General features: G+C 50.4%; 1 protein-coding gene across 1 annotated transcript in view; it reads left to right on the top strand.

The window, feature by feature from the left end:
• kansl1l (KAT8 regulatory NSL complex subunit 1-like) overlaps positions 1-18,195 on the top strand; it is a 19,268-nt gene extending 1,073 nt beyond the window's left edge. Inside the window, exons 2-16 of the mRNA XM_066688018.1 lie at positions 1,142-2,349; positions 8,205-8,346; positions 8,865-9,062; positions 9,457-9,575; positions 10,897-11,089; positions 12,947-13,049; positions 13,267-13,419; positions 14,021-14,131; positions 14,437-14,558; positions 14,735-14,859; positions 15,570-15,624; positions 16,207-16,319; positions 16,527-16,644; positions 17,133-17,341; positions 17,585-18,195. Coding sequence (XP_066544115.1) covers positions 1,205-2,349; positions 8,205-8,346; positions 8,865-9,062; positions 9,457-9,575; positions 10,897-11,089; positions 12,947-13,049; positions 13,267-13,419; positions 14,021-14,131; positions 14,437-14,558; positions 14,735-14,859; positions 15,570-15,624; positions 16,207-16,319; positions 16,527-16,644; positions 17,133-17,303 — 2,868 coding nt within the window. The 5' untranslated portion in view covers positions 1,142-1,204 and the 3' untranslated portion in view covers positions 17,304-17,341; positions 17,585-18,195. The remainder of the gene's footprint in view (positions 1-1,141; positions 2,350-8,204; positions 8,347-8,864; positions 9,063-9,456; positions 9,576-10,896; positions 11,090-12,946; positions 13,050-13,266; positions 13,420-14,020; positions 14,132-14,436; positions 14,559-14,734; positions 14,860-15,569; positions 15,625-16,206; positions 16,320-16,526; positions 16,645-17,132; positions 17,342-17,584) is intronic.
• Positions 18,196-19,214: the final 1,019 nt, after the last annotated feature.

The raw sequence follows: 19,214 nt of genomic DNA, 5'->3' as shown, positions 1-19,214 counted from the left end.
GTCCCAAAAGCGCTCTGTTCCTGGGGGGCACTGTCCTGGGAGCTGCTATTGTCTGGTGATGCTGAGGGAGATTAGATCTGAACGCAACAGAAGGACGCCCCAACATGCTCGCTCATCTGGGGGCCTGTCAGGGCCTGTTGTGTGTTTTTGTTTTGTTTTATTGGAAAATGATCAATTTCTTGTATAATATAGAACTGAAACTGCTACTGAACACAGCCACAGCGTTATTGGGACTGAGTTAATCAAATTCCCAGCGCCGTCGGCTCAATCACAGTCGTACGAATCTCTATAGACTTGGCAGACGCTCTCTTCAATGATCCACTCGAGGAGCCTGTCTGGGTTGTGAAAGCAGGCCGGTGGGAACGGTCATGTTGGCAGGATCCACTGTCTGCTGAATCGTGAATCCAGGGTGTAGAAGTTGTCAAGCGGCAGTCCCAGAAGTGTCGGCACGGATTTGGCGAAAGAATGGCTTAAACAAAGCGCTGTTTGTAGAAATGGTGTCTTCGAGATTTGCAGTGGTTTAGCTTCTCCCCAAAAATCGTGCTACTTTTCGATCTCCTCCAGCCCCTGCAGTCTCCAGCAGACCCCCCGCTCCGCTCTGACTCAGACAGCAGGTGGCTGTGAGGTCATGCAGCTCCACGCAGCACATTCTCATCAGCTGGAGTCCGACCCAGCTGCACTTGGCTTTTCAAGAGAAGTGAAAAACAAAAACACCTTACTGTCCTTCACGGGAGATCTGAGGACGTGCAACATGTGTCTGAAGTGTGCACTGAGGACAGCCAGGGTGTGACACTACACTGCAGGACAGAAACGTGTCAAGGCGAGACTCACTATTTCATTAGAAAACGAATAGATCTGTTTTATGTTAAAAAGACTAGATGAGACTGCATGCTTGGCTTCCACAAGACATTACAAAACACATATGAGCCAACACTGTACCAAACGCAGCAAAAACAAAACCTTGAAGCAAAAGACTGTTAGTAACGCTGAATCAAATCTAGATTGTTGTGTCTTCCATGAGTTGTGTGTTAATGCTTGTAAACCACTTATTTGCAGAGCAGTGTAAGTAATTGGAACACTAAAGCCTATTTACAGCTTATCAATGAGGCTGTTTGATTGATCTGGATATTCTTTTTTGAAGAGCGCTGTGCATGCAGACGTGTGGGCAGCTCCGGGCGCACGCTGAGGACACGGGACAGAGAGCATGGCTCCGGCGCTGACGGAGACGGCCACCGACGGACACGGGGTCCACTTGTCGTCTCCGCTGCCCTCTAGCACCATCAACGCCGACTCCGCCATGCTGGGGAAAGAGCCGGACGCCCAGCCGAAGCCGGCGGGGGATGGCACCGCACAGTCCGCCTGGCTCGACCGCAGCTTCCTGCGCTCCTCGGCCGTGTGTTCCCAGGAGGCTGCGGGGCTGGAGGACGCTGCCTATGTCTCCCCTGTGGCACCGGCCCCCGGGCTTTACAAATCGGTGCTCTCAAGCTCCAGCTCTCTGTTAAATATCCTCTCGCTCAACACAAACCGCAGTGTGGCAAAAACCCCAGCGCCGGCCTGGCCCAGAGGCCCCCACAAGGATCTCTTCAACCATTCTGGCGTTTTCCTCCTCTCGATATCCGAACGCAAGCGAAAGGGCGAGGCGGAGTGCGGTGAGAAGCCGAGCCCCCGCCCCGGCAGTGGCGCGAGGTCCGGCGCTGAGGGTGTGGTGAACCCGGTGAACAGGCTGAGCGACAGCGACTCGTCAGCCGGGGATCAAGCAGATAATGATATCCTGACGCCGACCAAAATAAACGGGTCTCTGGCGAGGGCCTTGCGCAGCAGCACGGCCAGAACCGGCTCCCCTGCCCCGCCCTGGGATCTGTGTGAGCCCGGCAGTCTACTGCTCACCGGCCGCGCAGCTGGGGAGGAAGCCAGAGCTAACGGCCAGCTGTGTCAGTGCCTCACCAAACACCGGACTCTGGTAAGTCGCGCCGGCGAGATACAGAAACGCCTGCAGACTCTTCTCGGGGAGCACGTAGCGCAGCACTGCAGTAAACAGCTTGAAGCGCTGCGAGAGCATCACTTCACAACGAGCCCGCCTGCCGCTGAGCGCACTTGTAGCCCTGTGGATAGGAGCTCCTTTGATCTGTCTGAGGCAGAGACGGGTCTGTGCGCAGGCATCGGCCGCCCCCACGCCGAGCCGAAGCCGGCCATGTTCTCCGGCTGCGTGTCAGAGGTCCGCAAGTTCGCCCGCTGTGCCAGAGCAGCGCTGTCGGGGGTCACCGAGATGCTGGACCCAGACGCCACGGACAGCAGCTCAGATGAAGAGTGGGACCCAGACCTGAAGCCGGGGGCAGAGACGGTGCCAGTGTAAGTAACTAGTAAAGAAAATAAATGTACCGTCCACAGCTTGGGTTTCTGAAAGTGGGCTTCTGACAGGGCCCTGTCTGGGTTATCATGTAAGGTTTAGGGTATTTGGTTGTGTATGGCTTTGTCTTGCCATTGGGCAGTTACTCTCAGCATTTAGGGAGTGTGTAAGTGAGGCGCCCCAGACACTTGTAGCAGGAGTTTTCCAGACAGATTACTTCTGCAGGTGGGTGACAGGCTGATCAATGCTCTACAGCAGTGGTTTTCAAACTGTGTTAGTTCAATTAAGGATTCAATTAAGACTGGTTGCAACAAAAACCAGCAGGGCAGGGGGGTACCGGTTTGAAAAGCACTTCTCTACAGTACCAAAGAAAGAACATTTGTTCTACAGGAAGCAGGCGTGGCATCGAGTGGAAAGGCTCACATTGTTGACTGAAGTGTCACTAACTTATAATGCAGTTGCAGTTCATGTTTGTGATCTTTAACGATAGTCTTCAGACTTTAACAGATACTATATATGCAGTTTTTATTGGATCAGTAGCACAGCATCATGTTATCTGTGAGGTAAACATCGTTGGACGTAACTTTATCCAACCCCAGCTGTTCGCTCTAAGAATGAAGACAGCACCGCAAGCTGAACAGAAATCCGCTTGTTTGAAGGGCATCTCTTTTGATAAGATATCAGTGGATTTATTTTGTCCTCCTCTTTCAAGTTTGAGAACAAAGCAGGCTGTCTGTGCTCTGGGTGACCAGGGTGTTGCGCAAGGTTATCCACTGAAGAGTCATCGCCACAGCGCGGCCGCCTTCCCTCCTCGACTGCCTCTTCAAAGACAGACGGGGGTTTGATTCAAGCTCCAATGATTAAGCGTTAAAAAAAGCACCTTCGCCTTCCCGCTTTTTACTCCAGTATCAAAAACGTGTATTTTCATACAGAGCCCTCTTTTTATCTCGGCGCCGCTCAGCCAAGCTTTGAAAATAGCAGCAACCCGTCAGATAAGATCGATTTGATTTACACGGAAGTCACTTTCAGTGTTACAGCGTTGCAGAAACGATCTCTCTGGGACTGTGAGCGGCACATTGAACGTCTCACAGCCGGACAGAGGAGCAGGGCAGCCGGACAGAGGGCTGGGAGGGTAGGGAGGGAATGGGGGCTTTCTGCGGCTCAGGCTGGACACAGAAATGATATAAGACAAGACACGATCGTTACAAGCAGGTTATGAAATGGGAGAGCGGCACAGCTGAGCCATGGCTGTGTCAGTGGGGGTGGGGGGCCGCAGCACAGGCCTGTGGAAACACTGCCATGTGGTGAGGAAAACCCCGCCCTCTCTCCGCGCAGGGCTTTGGATGTTTAGCTTGGAAAGCAGCTCTAGGAAACCTCCAGGCCTTCACTCCCTTTTTCCAGCTGGGGAGCGGGAGGAGACGTGCCAAGCATTCCTGCCGGATTCTTATCGCCTCCTGTGCGTGTGATCGTTAGAGCTGAGCTCCTGCTCTGGCTGTCCAGACCCCACTTCGCTTCTCATCTTCTCGTGCAGGGGAAATAATCCCAGAGAACGAGTTTCCCCTCATGAGAATGCCTGCTCCTGTCCACATTGGACCTGACCGACTCCTTGACCTCCTGGGTTTAGTTCGTGTTGTCTTAGTGTGGCTGCCGAGAAGAGTGTACTGTATAAGCTGATTTAACACCACTGGTGAGACGCCATCTTTAGCGCTGCTTCTGTCTCTATCAGGGGTTTTAGCTTCACAGCCTTTAAAAGCACGTTAAAGACACAATCCTTAAGCAAACGGACAGCTCTCTAATACCGCTGGAGAGATGTCTGCGCCTGCCGGGACCCTGGATACCAACCATTGCCCGGTTACTGAACCCCGCGTCCTGGAATGCCGTGGCGTTTGTTTGCAGTGCAAGTGGCTTTGTAATTTCAAACCCCGACAGTAAAGCACGCACACAGGACAAAAGAGCAACTGTGTGTCGGAGGTACGGACAGAGCGGGTCTGGTAATGTTTTGGCGCTGGACGTGGGTAATCTTTTTCTTTTTGGGGACTTTCCTTTGTTTGAAAAACTGAAGAAAGACCAAAACAATTCCGTGCAGCCCAAGATGTGAAGCAGCGCAGTGGTGTCTGTGCCAGGGAGAGCAGGGCGTGTGGGGACCTGCTCAGGGTTTACTCACACAGCACAGGCCTGGGCTCAGCATATTTGCAGAATTAAACCTCGGCCGTCTTCTGTCTGTGGTCCTGTTTTATTCTGCCCATGAAGTCGCGTCTCAGAGCAGGCAGGGGCTTTGCACAGGTTGTGAGGCAGAGTGACAACATTACCCCACAACTTTCACATCTCTCATTAGGAGACAGTGTGTCGCTTGAAACAACGCTGTGAGTTTGAGCTTGCGTCTAGCGCTGTTTGTTTATGTGGCACAGCCCGTGTCTCTGCCTCCTGCCTCACAGCTCTCTGCGTCTGTGTTTCCTGCGTGTGGGTGTGCTGAAGAGCTGCGCTGCTCTGGAAATATTCCTGGTATTTCTTGTTAATTGCGCCGGGCTGGAAGCAGCAGCAGCAGCGAAAGCACAGCAGTGAGGAAAAGTGTTGCTGGTGCATCAAGCGTGCAATGGGAGTTAAAACACAACTAGTGCAGTAAAGCTCTGACTGACTTGAATGCAGGGCAGATGGCTCCCTTTCATCTTTTTATTTAAAAGAAATAATAGCATTCGGTTTCATTGAACATTAAGAGCATAAGAACATAAGACAGTGTCCAATCGAGAGGAGCCCATTGGCCCCATCGTGCTCATTTGGTGTCCATTAATAACTAAGTGATCAAGGATGCCCTTCATGTTTTAAATTCTACACTTTTGACAATATACCCTAACATTCTGTTTGCCTTTTTTATTGCTTCCCCACATTGTTTGGATGGGGAGAGTGAGCAGTCCACGTAGACTCCTAGGTCTTTCTCATGCGTTGCTTCTTCCAGTTGATTGTTATGAAGAGTGTGAATGTTCCCTCATGTAAACGTGTTCATGAGATCCAGTGTGTGTGTCTCAGGGTGAGAGGAAGTTCAGGGAATTATGCAGCAGCAGATGTAAGACTAGATCTTGATTTGTATGTTTAGGATACAAAGTATTTTCAAAGCAACAGGCCGTGTGTGACAGGAGCTGTTCTGACACATAGGAGTTGTTGTTTAGTAGTGAGTTTATTAAACATTAGTGACCAAACTAGGGAAGGAGCATTGCACTGAAAAACAGAGGGCTGTGTCTGTTGTGTAATTGTAATTGTGGGCAGTGTGAGGCCCCTTATAAATCAAGTGAAAGTGAACTAATCTTTCACCAATAAAACTCTGGTAGTATAAGATACTGCATAAAACTGTCTTTGATTATGATGTGACCCAGAATAGCAATGTGATTGACAGTGCTCAGCGTCTGCTAATAAAAGCACCAGTGTTTCCCACCAGGAGGAAATAAAGCCCGGCAGCATCATTCACTCCCGCTGTCTCCTCTCAGAGACACGGGCTGCTCCTTTTCACAGCGGCTGGTTTCACAGATCCCTCTCCGGCCGATAACCTTTCCGTGTGTGTGGGGGGGAAGGCTCACGGCATTCCCGAGGTCGCGGCCGAACGCCATGGAAACACCACCGTTTACCAATCATTGATCTGCGCTGGAGGAGCCCAACTCTGAGCACTGCCTTCCTGTGAAAAACTAAATATCTAAATAAAGTGCTTTGACAACTAAAGCACGAATAGAGGAGAGGTGGCTTCTCTGTAAACCAGGAGGTGTAAAGATAGTGACAGGACTGAGCAGTGCAGTGTGTCAGAAATAGTGCTTTTAAGATGCATAATGAGTAACTGCCTTTAACACTTTAAACATCAGAGAGGCGATCTCTTCCATGATTTAATTACCTCCACAACCTCTGAATAAAGGGCTTCCTTTGGTAACAATTAGGAGTCAATTAGCTGTGAATGAATCATATTTAAGTGGACATGCAGCTGGACTGAACGTGTTGCTTTTATTCACATTCCTTCTTACACGTCCTTCTCTATTACTTTGTTAAATCTTCTGGAAAATTGCATTATGCTGTTTGCCTGAGTTTTTCAGAATATGGCAAAGTTATGGGCTTTTGTCTTGTGTGTTTCGATGAATATATTGTCTGGGCTTCTTCCCTCTTCCTGCTGTTACAGGCTAATTAATAACCGTATCGTTTTCTTTGCACATTTGAGAGTGTGCTTTTGTGGTGTTTTGCCGTCTCTTTGAAAGCGAAGAATGCAGGACAATAGGTTTACAGCTTTGTGGTAAATCATCCCCTCCAGGCAACACAGAACCATTCAGACAAGGAGTGGTAATAAACCCGAGAGAAAGCCCTACTGCAGATCTTCACATTCGACTTGAAAACAGATGAGGATTCAGTCTGACAAACGGAGACGAGGGCTTTAGCACAGAGCGAAACTCGCCTGCAGCTCCTCGGCGAGACAGAGAGAAACAACACTACAGCCAGCAACGCAGCGAGGGCACCAGCCCTGTTAACTAAATGATGCTGTTGTTTATTTCAAAGGATAATTGAGCTAAACGTCAAAGCAGAACATTATATTGTGGGAAAAATCCTTCACAAAAAAATCTTTGTGTTTTTTTTAATTAATTTGTGTCTCTTTGATAATTATTGTAATTTATGCCAGTCATGGACGATTAGAAAAGGTTTATTCCCAATATCAAACACAGAGCTGGTAATTTCCATTGTGCCTGATCACAGCCTCATAACTAAGAAGGGTAACCAATTGAAAATGTAAAGAGTCGGCACAATCCACGTTCATTGAGGCTAAAGGCTCATTTAAATGTAAATTGACTCGCTCTGGAAATGACAGCAGAGAAAATGTCAGTGCTGCCGGAGATCTGCTGATGATAAGTGCTCTCCTCTCATGTTCTGGAAATGGCAAACGCTTTCCTCTTTTGTCTCCGCACAACGTGGAGGTTTGTCTTTCTTGACATTGTACACATCGAAGAGCTCTCCATCTCGGACACAAACGAGATGTGCTGCCAGTGATTTGAGCTCTGATTAATGACATCGTAAGCCTGAGATGGCCCTTTCGAAAATAAATGTCTTAATAACTTCAACACCAAGGACCAAGTCTGTCTTTTCCTCACCCTGGTCTTGGTAGCTTTGATGTACTTATTCATATATATATAACAAAATATTGAATTAGACTTTGTGTGAAATGTATTAGATGTTAAGCTGAGATCCTGCATTATTACAGTTTTCCACAATAATCTTCTAAGCCAAACTTGTACAGAAGGAATACTGTGCAATACTGGACTCCCTCATTCTGGTGAGAATATTTCAGCATCACCGCTGAATCATTCTTCGCTCAGAAGCCACTGATTTTTGGTTGTTTAAAACCAACGTGGCGCGTTTTGTGTTCTGTAGCAGCACAGGAGAATAGGGCTGTAATTGGGACTGTAATCCTGACAATCTTCGAGGGAGAGAAGAGGAGAGGGGGATGAGAGCAGAGGATAGGGGGTTTCTAATTACCTGGCTTGGCCCTGCACTGCATGATTGCTCTCCGACTGGCTGCTGAGACAGAGGCCGCCGACCGCATGAGCATGTTTGATGTGAAACATTAGCAATCACCGCAGTAATTGCAATAAAATATTCCCCACATTATGTCTTTATGCTCCTCCGGCAGCGCGCATTGTCACTCCTCGGTCCCTCAATCGGTGCCCCGGCCTCGTGTCCCTGCCGGTAATCATAGACAGCTCTCCTGTGCCCACGTCTAGCTCTCTTCATTTGTAATTGCAATTTTGTGTGATTATGGTTATTCAGCGGGTTGTACAAAGTCATTTTCCCAATGCAGTTATATTGTTAGTCCCTTTCTGCCATTTTCTTTCCACAGTCCTCGCGGTTGCGAATGGAGATGGCTGACAGACAGGGCAGAGATCGGCAGCCGCTGGACGTGGCTTCAGGCCCGGGTGTCTGAGCTGGAATTTAAAATCCAGCAGCTCACTGACCTCCACAGACACCTGCACTCCACAAAGGTACTGCATGGAAGAGCGGTATTTCTCATGACCTTTCACCTTTTACTGCGAGAGCACTGACGCTGGAAGATAACTATTCATTTACAGTCACTTTGTTTCCAATTTCTAACCTGTGATTAATATGGAATGATTTACTAGGAGGTTTTACGAAACGCCTTTTGTTCGATACACAGATTGTACAGTTTCTCAGTGTCTCAGGATAGTAATACATGGTTAGTTACTCACACCATTTGTGTCCTCCTTGTTTTGACTCGCTGTTGTCAGTGTGATTGACATAATCAACCGTGTAGGATGGGTGTCTCTCAGAAACAGCATCCTTGCATGGGAGGGCTGTTTCTTGCAGACACTTTATACACATTATTCTGTAAAATCTCACCAATGTGTCACCGAGGAAAATATCTTCTACTAACTATTACGTTTGTGTGTTTTATTTGCGTCTCAACCACCTCCTCTGTGAGTGTTGTGCAGAGAGGTCCAGCGCTGTGTTTCTTGACCTGTCTGTGAATGTTTTTCTCCAGGGGAGAGTCATTCTGGCTGATTCGCAGCCCCTAACTGACAGGCTGGTTCAGCAGATGCTGTTGACAGAAAGCCCAGGTCTGCCCCGCGCTGCCAGAGACAACCGGACCCCTGCCGGGCCAAAGGATTGGTCCTCAGAGCGAGATTATGAAATGGAGCCGAGCAGCCCGACTCTCCTTCTGAGAAACATCGAGAGACAGGTGAGCCGCGGCGGAGAGGACGGGCACGGTGTGTCAGTGTTGGCGTTGTTGTTTTTTATTGTTCGTTGGCTGACATCCAATCACAGCTGTTCTTGTTCAGCTGAAAGTGGGTTTTCCACCATTGAGAGGTCTGCCTGTGGGCGGGGATCGGTGCGGAGGACCACCCAGGCAGAGCTGAACAACAACATCGAGCCACAATCTCTCTCCTGGATCGTAATGTTCGGTATTGAAATGTGCTGTGATGAAAACGCTTCAGCAGTTTGCTTTTCAGATATACAACTATATAAAACAATATTGCTTTAACAATATCAATGAAATATTTACTTTTGAATAATGCCAACTGTAAATCTAATATTGACATAATTCCGTGTTCTTGTGCTGTCTCTGCCACCAGAGCGCCCAGCTAACAGAAATCGTCAACAGCCTGATGCCTCCCTTCGGTTTCTCGCCCTCCTCCTCTCCGCTCTCAAAGCCCTGTAAATGGAAAGGACCGGCCGAGGCGGGCCCTCGCAGGTACAGACCCGGGGGGTGGGTGCTTCTCTGTGCAATTACTGCAGCAGAAATACAGCTCTAGTGCTGCCCAGTGAAATAAAACCATTCCCTACCAACATTATGTCCTCAACAACCGAAGCACTAAGCCTGCTGTAAGACTGGTTTCTGTCAGAGCCCAGACAAGCGAAGAGATGGCTATTGTTCTTGCCTTTTCTTCTTCCTTGTTGTGGTTTTGGGTAAATCATCACTTTGGCTGTGGGGAGGACAGATTAATGCAGTCCTACCTCACAAAACCATCCTCTCACAGTACTAACAGCACCTTACAACTGAGTATAAATACGGGCGTAAAATGGATTGTGTACACATAAAACTGTGCGAATGATAAACCCCACGTTGTGTTACTTTTGAAGGGCAGCACAGAAATGGTAGGATTGCTCTCCTGGGATCTTTGTGCAGACAGCGTTCATTTCCTGCCCAGGAGGGCGACTTTATTGAGCCAGTCGAGTGACTCCTGGTAGCGTAAGCAAGGAAAACTAATTTAAGAAAGGTCGGCGTTCCTCCATTGATCTTAGCAGGAGACCGGATAAATCCGCCCGCATCCTGTAACCAAGAATATTAGAGAGATTGTGAAGTTGTGGTGCCTGTTGAACCACTGTGATACGGCGCTCTGAAGTTCCCAGGCAATTTAAACATCGCTGTTTCAGTGCCCGGATTAAAGCAGCCGAGATCAAAAAGAGCTGAAGGGTTCGGAGGACAAGATGGCGCTCAGATCTCTGTTCTAGTGTGCCATCTTGATTTAAAAGTCATTTCTGGGAATTAAAAAAGTCAAATGGTATCTAGACACAGACACACACTTTTAAACGTATTTTATTACGTAATGAATTACTCAGAATTGCATTAATGCTCCTATGGCACCCCTACGTCTGACACTGAACGCGTCTTTTCTACGCTTAAAGAGATGTAACACTATCCCGCAGTGATTCTGTCCCCTGGTTTGTGTTCCTGCCTCGTGATTGTGAGCTGCGCTGGTTGCGATGCAGTCCCGAGTCCCTCTCAGAGTTTGCACTTTCTGTGGCGAGTTGCTGCAGTAACAGCCCTGTGGTATGAAGCCCCCTCTGTGCCCGCTGTTCCTGGCACCGGACTGTAGGGCCAGCCACTGTAGACCCTGAGTGAGACAGCATTTCGTTCCCAAGCCTCATTCGCCGGACTGAGTGCAGTGAAGGCGTTAGAGACGAGATGATTTCATTTCCACTTGTTGCTCCATTATTTGATTGCTGTCTTCGCTTCTCTTTTTGTGAATGAAACGGACCTATATCAATCAGGCCTTTGTTGAATTTTGCAGTGAACTGGGAGGCGGAGACGTGTTCTTCCGTGGCGGCACACGTGTGGCCCCTGAGCACCCAGCGAAGAAGAGGAGGGTCTGTAAGAAGAGTGCAAAGGCCCCGCACGTGAGCCATGCGTGCGTGTCGGCGAGGACGCGGCCTCTGCGCACCTACCTCAAGCGCCGCCTCTTTGTGCTGGACGTGCCTCGCCAGGTACGAACGCTGCAGACGTCTCCGGCCCTGCTAGTGAACACGCTACAGACCAACCATTTACACACACACATCACAACAAAGGTCACGCAACAGACACATCGCACACATCAGCCCTGGTTTACCTGTCTCTTCCCTCTCAAGACATACACGAATCTAAGAACTTCATCAGAAATGTCTACATTAAAAGTTAACTAATACATGAACGTGTTTAACGCATGAACATTTATGCAGATTAGTTATTTAAACTGGAGCGATATGTGGCTGAGGGGCTTAAGACGTGTTAAACTGTCTGGGGCTCTCCTGCTGAGGAACGGGTCCTGCTACCTCCCCGCCGCACCTCTCCGTGTCGGGGCTGCGTGTGAAGAATGTGGGCACGGCGCCAGGTCCCCTGCAGGCGTGTTGAGCTGTGTGGGCAGCGTTTCCTTCCACCTGACTGCCCTCTGCCCAGACTCTGTTAATTGTTAGTTTACCTAAGCTGAATTCCTCAGGGATCACGAAGGCAAATGTTTTGCCTTTATGAACAGAGAAGAGGATTGGGACGAACAACTGGAAATTAATAAATAAATAAAATACAGGCAATCGACTGGCCTACTCTTAAACTTAAAATGGAAATTGGGCTTCAGGGCATTCAAGACAGAAAACAGGAGACACTTCTTCACACAGAGAGGCGTCACAATCTGAACAAACTCCCCAGTGATGTGGTTGAAGAGACAATTTGGGAACATTCAAAAACAGACTGGATAGGATCCTTGATCACTTAGATATTAATGGACACCAAACGAGCGCGATGGGGTGAATGGCCTCCTCTCGATTGGACTCTGTCTCATGTTCTTATGTTCTTAAACATCTAAATGAAGGAATTGAAGTTAACGCACGTATAAAAAGCTCTTCTTTAGACTTGCCACAGATATAAAACCCCTAGCAGTGTGCATGTACTGGTCATGAGTGACATGTAGAGAAATATGGACCTGTGGGATTGTTTGAACTTATTATTAATTCCATTCATGAAGAGAATGTGTCTGGAGGGGCAGGAAGACTTGTATTGGATCTGAGTTCAGACTTGGTGCTTTGAATGCAACTGCTGCGCTAGAGAGAGTCTGGGACGTCCCCACTCCGAAATGAAGAGATCCTGGTGAATTCCAGTTCTGTGAGACATGAAGAGGAAACGCTTTGTCTTATTTGCCAGAAGGCACTCAGTGGTGGAGCTACGACACCCCCGTCCTGCAGATAGTCCCTTTGCCCTGGCAGTGAGCAATGTGTTCCCCTCCACGGTCAGACTCGCTCAAGCTCTGGAAAAACCGTGTCGTTCTGTGTAGTCATCCGGGACAGGACGGGCAGAGCACTCGGCAGATACCGCCGGGGCACCGGGAGTGTATGAGCCGCCTGTCAGGGGAATTCACAGCGCAGGAACCGAGATGTCCAGGGTTTCGCCCGTCTCTGAATGAATCCGCGTTCCTACAGAACCCCGAAGGTCTGGGATGTAAAGTGTCGGATCATATTTGCTCTCAGGAACAGATTTGTGAAATCAAAGTGGTTCTGCCTCTCATTGAGACTCAAGGGGTTGGCATTCATTGTTCAAATGTGGAAGAAAGATAAAAGATGAGTTTCCAAAGTGTTTCTTTGATTTCATTTGACATCTTCGCACAGTTCTAGTGGAATATGATTAAGACTGAGACCAGGCCTTACGACCCCCCTGAGAAAGAGCCGTGATGTGAATCTGAGTCTCTAATCTCTCTGTTGCTGCTTTTATAGGTGGTGTGTGTGTACGTAAGTCTGTAAACAGCCTATAATTCAGAGCTTGCTTTATTGATGATGATAGTATAACCAGGATATTGATGGATGACTTTGCCGTTGCAGGGGCTGTGCTTGAGCTCCTCCAGCTCCAGGGGGTCCGTGAGGGGGGGACTGATGGCGGCCGAGCTGGAGGCGTCGCTGCACCCCATCTTGTCACTCGCCTCAGGTAAGGCCTCTGGACTGGCTTCACGTCTGACCCCCTCATGACGAAAAGGCAGTCGATAATAGACACTGATACAGCCCTGCTCCAGTCTGTGCGATTGATGATGCTGCTCTGTGCCGATTAAACACACAGCTTACAATGACCCCCCCGCTGATTCGTCTTCACATCTTCATATTCTGTTCAGCTCCTGTTGTTGTTTATTGATGTGTTTGTCTTGTAGATGTCCCTCTTCCTCTCCATCTCCAGACCGTCCTGCAAGGTGAAGACTGGGTGAACCAGCCGGTTCTGCCGGATCCGGGCGGGTCAGAGGAGGCCAGCTCTCCAGAGTTTGCCGGCGCTGGGCATCCGCTGGCAGATGACGCAGCCCTGTCTGGTACGCACTTTTCTTGCCAAGCGTTCGTAAAGGAGCCAGTTCACACAATCACAAAAGCACGATCCACACAGTCTGGCCAGTTTACTAAAGCATTGGGGTGACAGTCAGCGGGTCCAGGTCTGATAGGAGCAGAAACCTTTTCACAGTTCTGTCCTCTGGGGTCCCCTGTCCCTCTCAGCCCGCTGGAAACTCTTGGCTGTTTGTGGTCAGTGCGCTCGTTTGGGAAATGAAGTAAAGAAGGTGTAGCATTAAGCAAAAGCAGGCGGAGAGAGGCTTATCGCTGGGGAGTTCAGATTGTGATGCCTCTCTGTGTGAAGAAGTGTCTCCTGTTTTCTGTCTTGAATGCCTTGAAGCCCAATTTCCATTTGTGTCCCCGGGTGCGTGTGTCCCTGCTGATCTGGAAAAGCTCCTCTGGGTTGATGTGCTCGATGACCTTCATGATTTTGAAGTATTCATGTAGAGCAATAATCACAGCTTGCGGTTCTCCTTTTTCAAACAATCATAATATTTTTTTCCCTTCCTGACTTTATCTAGAAGGGCAGATGGAGCAATCATGGACACGTTGCCTTGTTTCTCTCTCTGCTGTAAAACCTTTTCCCAGATTGTACCCCTGCTGAAGAACATCGGGATTTACCTCCCGCCGGTCTGGGGACGTCTTGGCCGCTGGGACGAGGGGCCAAGAAGAGGAGGCGTGCCAGCGAGGCAGTGGAGGGTAAGGGGCTTTGAAACACTGTGGCGGGGGCGATGTCTTCTCTCGGTCCGGTCTGCCGCGGGTGGGAGTCACCGGGGGACTGTGGGGCGCTGAGGCGAAGCAGGCAGAAGGGCAGGCTGATGTTTCTGGGTCCTCAGTCGGGTCAGAGCCGAGTCTTGAGTCGGCAGTTTCCCAAGAGCGTGACTCACTGGAAACAGAAAGAGGGGCCCATTGAAGAGACTGCCTGTTGATTTATAGTGAAGTGCGGACACCGTGGTCTGGTAGTGGGTTGTGCTGAGGACCTCCCTTTGGTCTCTGTGTTGCAGAGGAAGATCAGCCCCTGTCTCCGCTGATGGACGCCTCCTATTCCCTCCCCCCCACTCCTGACGACAGCCCCTCGGACTTCGCTGCACCCAGAGCCGCGCAGGGATCCCGGCAGGCCGCACAGGTACCCCGCCCCCGGTGCACAGCCTCGGCGTTCAGTAACGTTGCCCTCGTCTCCACCGGTGGGATGAGACGCTGCAGAGTGGGGGCTGCTGTGTGTAGCAGGCCGGTACAGATAGGTAGACGGTGACATCTAGTGGCGGTTGTACTCATACGTGTGTTCCGTGTGCCGGTGTCTAGAGCTCGGCCAGGAGGCGTCTGCGCAGCGACTGTTTCTACGACATCGACGACATCGTCATCCCCGTGGCCCTGGCGGCCCCCGCGAAAGTGGAGCGGCTGCAGTACAGGGACATTCTCACCCCCAGGTACTGCGTTGTGTGGTTTTGGTGGTTATATGCATAGTATAGGATCATAGTATCGCTCGTTTTATTCCAACCCACCTCTCAATGACTTAATTGGATCCTCAATTGAATGAATTTGCTTCATTTGACTTTTTAAATTGTATAGCTGATGAAAACCTTGAGATTTCAAGTCACATCTACAGTTTCATACTGAACATGAACTCTAAAACTGTTTAACATCATTTAGAATCTCAGATTAAGTATCCTACTGGTAGTGAAGTAATTGAGAGCCCAGCTGGAACAAAAAACAGCAGGACTGGGGGTCTCAGGACTGGGATTGAGGACCACTTACTTACAGGACATTAGTTTGTGTGACACTGATGTTACCGTAGCTGCAGTGGAAACAGGCTGGCAGCTGTGTGAGCAGAGCAGGAGTGTTCAGGCAGCGTCCGCTGCACACGTCTCAGTCAGACCCAACACCCGTCCTCAGTCAGGGCCCTTTCACAGCAGTATGTTCTCCTGACGGGGGATCAGACGCAAGACAGGACCCGTGCCCCGTCACGGCGACTAAACCACCCTCGTGTTGCTGCGGATCCTTCATCGTGAAATAACTCTGAGCGAGTGAGCTCTGTCCCAGCGTGGTGTGAGGCGCACAGATGGGCCGGACGGGACAGGACGCTGCCCTCAACACTGCTCCCCTATAAAGCCGCTCACTGTTACGTTTCCACCCACAGCTGGCGTGTTGTTGACATGCAGGCGTCGGAGGGGAGGCTGGGCGACGCGCAGGAGGTAGGACTGTGATGCTGACTCTTGCTCTGACTCTAGCGAGGCGAACGGTAGCCTGTTGAATGTGTTTCTGTGTGTGATTTAGAGATTTGTTCTATTTTTGGCCACAATAGACTGCCAAGATTAAACCATTAGCACATGTGTGTTGAAGTATTTCAAGGGAAAATCATATTTCCTCCATAAACTGGTGAAAGACAGATGCGTTTATAGTGCAACTTCTTGAATACGTATTGAATAAGGCCTAAACAAACCACAGTAAGGGTTTAATCAGCGCTTTGTGGTTGAATTGAACTCTTGTAGAGGTTTATACCACTTAAACCACATCTCCCCAGTCAATACTCAGCTGATTGGTCACATGTTTATTCTGTGTCGCTCTGCTGTGTTTGATTGGGTTAATCGCTGCTCAGTTAGCTGCCATTGAGCCTTTTTGTGTGATTGTTGTGACAGTGGATCTGTTGTCAATCAACAAAACACCTGCCCCGATGAAGAATGAGATCACAGGGCGACACACAGAGGGTTGTGCGTGTTGTGTGTGTGTTGTGTGCATGGCCTCGGGCTCACAGCGCGTCTCTGCTGCCGTCTCAGTGTGAAGACATGTCAGACGAGGCGTTTCTGGGCCGGCATGTGATCTGTGAGAAGAAGGAGAGAGTGAAGTGGCGCTTCTGGGACCAGAACCGGTGTCAGAGGAGGAGCAGCAGGCAGGTGTCCTGCACTCACACACACACACACACACACACACACACACACACACACACACACACACACACACACACACACACACACACACACACACACACACACACACACACACACACACACACACACACTCTAACACATTCATTCACACTCGCTAACCCTCTCACACTCACTGACCCTCTCACACCCAGACTCTGGCGTCTCCGCAGGGGCTCCAGCAGGAGCGCAGACGGCCCCCCGAGTGCTAACCCGCCGGACTGGGACTGCGAGGGCCGGACCGAGCCGCCCCCAGGAGAGCGAGAGGACTGGGCCTGGCCGGACCGCACAGTAAGAGCCCCCCCGCTGAGCGCCGGGCAGTGAGGACACGGGCCGCAGGGTCACTCGATTTACCCTCTGATACCATCAATCAATCGTTAAGGCAATTAACAATAGGTAGCACAGTGCATGACCGGCTGTTCATCTGGTCTGGAAGTTGGTCTGTTTGTCTGGAAGTTCATCAGTTGGTTTGGAATTTGGTCTGTTTATATTAATGAATTGCCACATTCATTAATTACACAGTTGACAAAGTGACGTATGTAATTATGGATTCTTTAACGCACGAATCTGACAAATTAATAAATTACCTGACCGATTCCTGGATGAATTTACTACTCCATGGCCAAACTGCCGGCAGCACGGCCAAGTTGATGAATTTCTGAATGAGCTACCAAATTGATGGATGAACACTTTTGGCACAAACGGGGCTCCATACTTTCCAGCCTCGACACCAGACCCAGGGCACCAGGTCCGACTGAAGGGTCTCTCTGTGTTCACAGCCCTGGGAGCGGAGGGCGTTTCCCCTGCAGCAGTGTGAGATGGAGGCCCTGCGCCCGGCGGAAGAGCAGTGGCCCCCTGCCTGCCCCCTCGGTGCGGGCCCCCTCTCCGGGACACCCCCGGTGGGGGACTCAGTGCTGCACACAGCGCAGGCACGCTGCTCGGGGAGCTGACAGTCGCTGGCGCTGACGTCTGGGATCTCAGAGCGCAGGTGAGGTACCCCGGGGGTGGGTCGGGGGTCGAATGGACAGACATGGGTCTGAGGAGTGGGGGGGACGGGAGCAGCTCTTCCTCGTCGCCTCCTGTCGATACCCACACACAACACACACCCACACACGACACCCACCCACACATCCAACCCCACCCCACACACTGCAAGGATCGGCGCTGCTTTCTGTCCAGGTCTGGATTGTTCAGTTCTTTTCGGATTCCTGAAACCTGTGTCCTTTCCCAGAATCCCATGGGGCTGCAGGACAGCGGAAGAGGGCCGTCTGGAGCCGGAGGGACGCAGAGGCAGTGAGGCCGGTGAGGCCAGTATGTTCTCACACGGACTCACTCTCCATGTGAAGAGTTTGGAATGCTCTCTCGCACCGGCGGCCGGCCTTGTTGGTCAGAGACGGTTTGGAGGGGCCTCTCAGGGGTGTGACCTCGTCTGCAGCGGTGGTGTTAGTGTCGTTGTTAGTGAAGCCTTTTCACAGAGTGTCAGTGTTGTTCGCTGCACAGAGCTTCGTCTCGACGGCCCGTTCCTTCACCGAGGAGAGAGAGGGCTTTGTGCAGCAGACGGGCCGGGACAGAGGTGTCGGCAGCATCCAAAACCATCCCGAAACCCAAATCACTGACCTCGGTACAGGAACACCTTTACACTGGTAATAACCGTAACAGCAACACTTGTTTGTCAGAGAGCTGCGCGGTTCTGTTGGCTCGTGGGAAAACAAAACAACAACAACAAACACAACTTCAGAGATCAGTTTCTTTTCAGTTCAATTTACACAAATTCAACAATATTATTCTGTCAAACAGAGTCGTAGTTTTTTTAAATAAAGAACCAATCTTTTATCAGTTGAATGTGTTAAAGCAGTGCCTGTATTAGTGACCAGGAGCTCAAATAGATTCTCTTCTGCAGACGTGTCTGTGTCGAACTGTGGGCTGCTCTGTGTGACAGTGCTGTCCTCGGTGTGTGTGAGTGTGTGTGTGTCTGTGTGTGTGTGTGTGTCTGTGTGTCTGTGTGTGTGTCGTGTGCCAGGTCACGGTGTCTGTGTGTCGAGGGAGCCAGGGCCGAGCGCACGGTGTCGGACTCGGGCCACGTTTACCAAGAGCCTCACACTGACCGGCTTTTATCACAGAAGCCGTGTTGCTGCAGAACACAGTGTAACCACACGGTGGGGCTGTGGGGCCAGAGACTCTGGTCAGGATGGTGCTGAAGAGATGAACCCCGTCCCCAGAGCGCTTCCCATATCGAACCGGTCCGCTTCTCTCTGGGCGACCCACAATGGAGACTAGTTCACAGTCCTGCGCTCGAGTGCGTGTCGATTGACTGGTGCCGCGTCGTGCCGCCGCTCCCCTGCCAGTGTGTCACGCTCCCACAGGCCTAGTGTGCGAAGCCAGTGATTAACATTCATTTTCTAATGATGATGGCGCTTCGCCGGAGCCCGGAGGCGCTGGCTGGCCTAGGATTTATTATTGATTACACCTGATGCCGTGGCTCATTAGCCCAGCGCAGCCACGGTGAGTCATGCTGCAGCTCCGGCTCTCAGATCTCTCCCGTCATCTGGACGTTTCCATCATTACTCATTACAGTTGCGTTTGGGAGCCGAGGAAGTGACTTTCCTGCCCGAAAATCGCATGTACATGGTTTTGTTCTTGAAACATCTGTTTTGAGCACATGGGTGTTGGAGGGTCGGTGGCACGGAGGATCTGACGATGCCAGACGGGCAGCGCTGGCCAGGGGAGCGCATGAGAAGCGCCGCACATCGCTGGCTGAGCAGAAAGCACTCATTGTGTAACCGCGCAGGATTACTCTCACCAAGGCAACCGCATCTGCAATGGCCGTGAGCAGGACGTGCGCGAGCTTTCTGAGGGGCTGC

The sequence above is a fragment of the Amia ocellicauda genome, chromosome 16, assembly GCF_036373705.1.
Source record: "Amia ocellicauda isolate fAmiCal2 chromosome 16, fAmiCal2.hap1, whole genome shotgun sequence".
NCBI lineage: Eukaryota > Metazoa > Chordata > Actinopteri > Amiiformes > Amiidae > Amia > Amia ocellicauda.
This window is presented reverse-complemented; position numbering and strand designations above follow the sequence as displayed.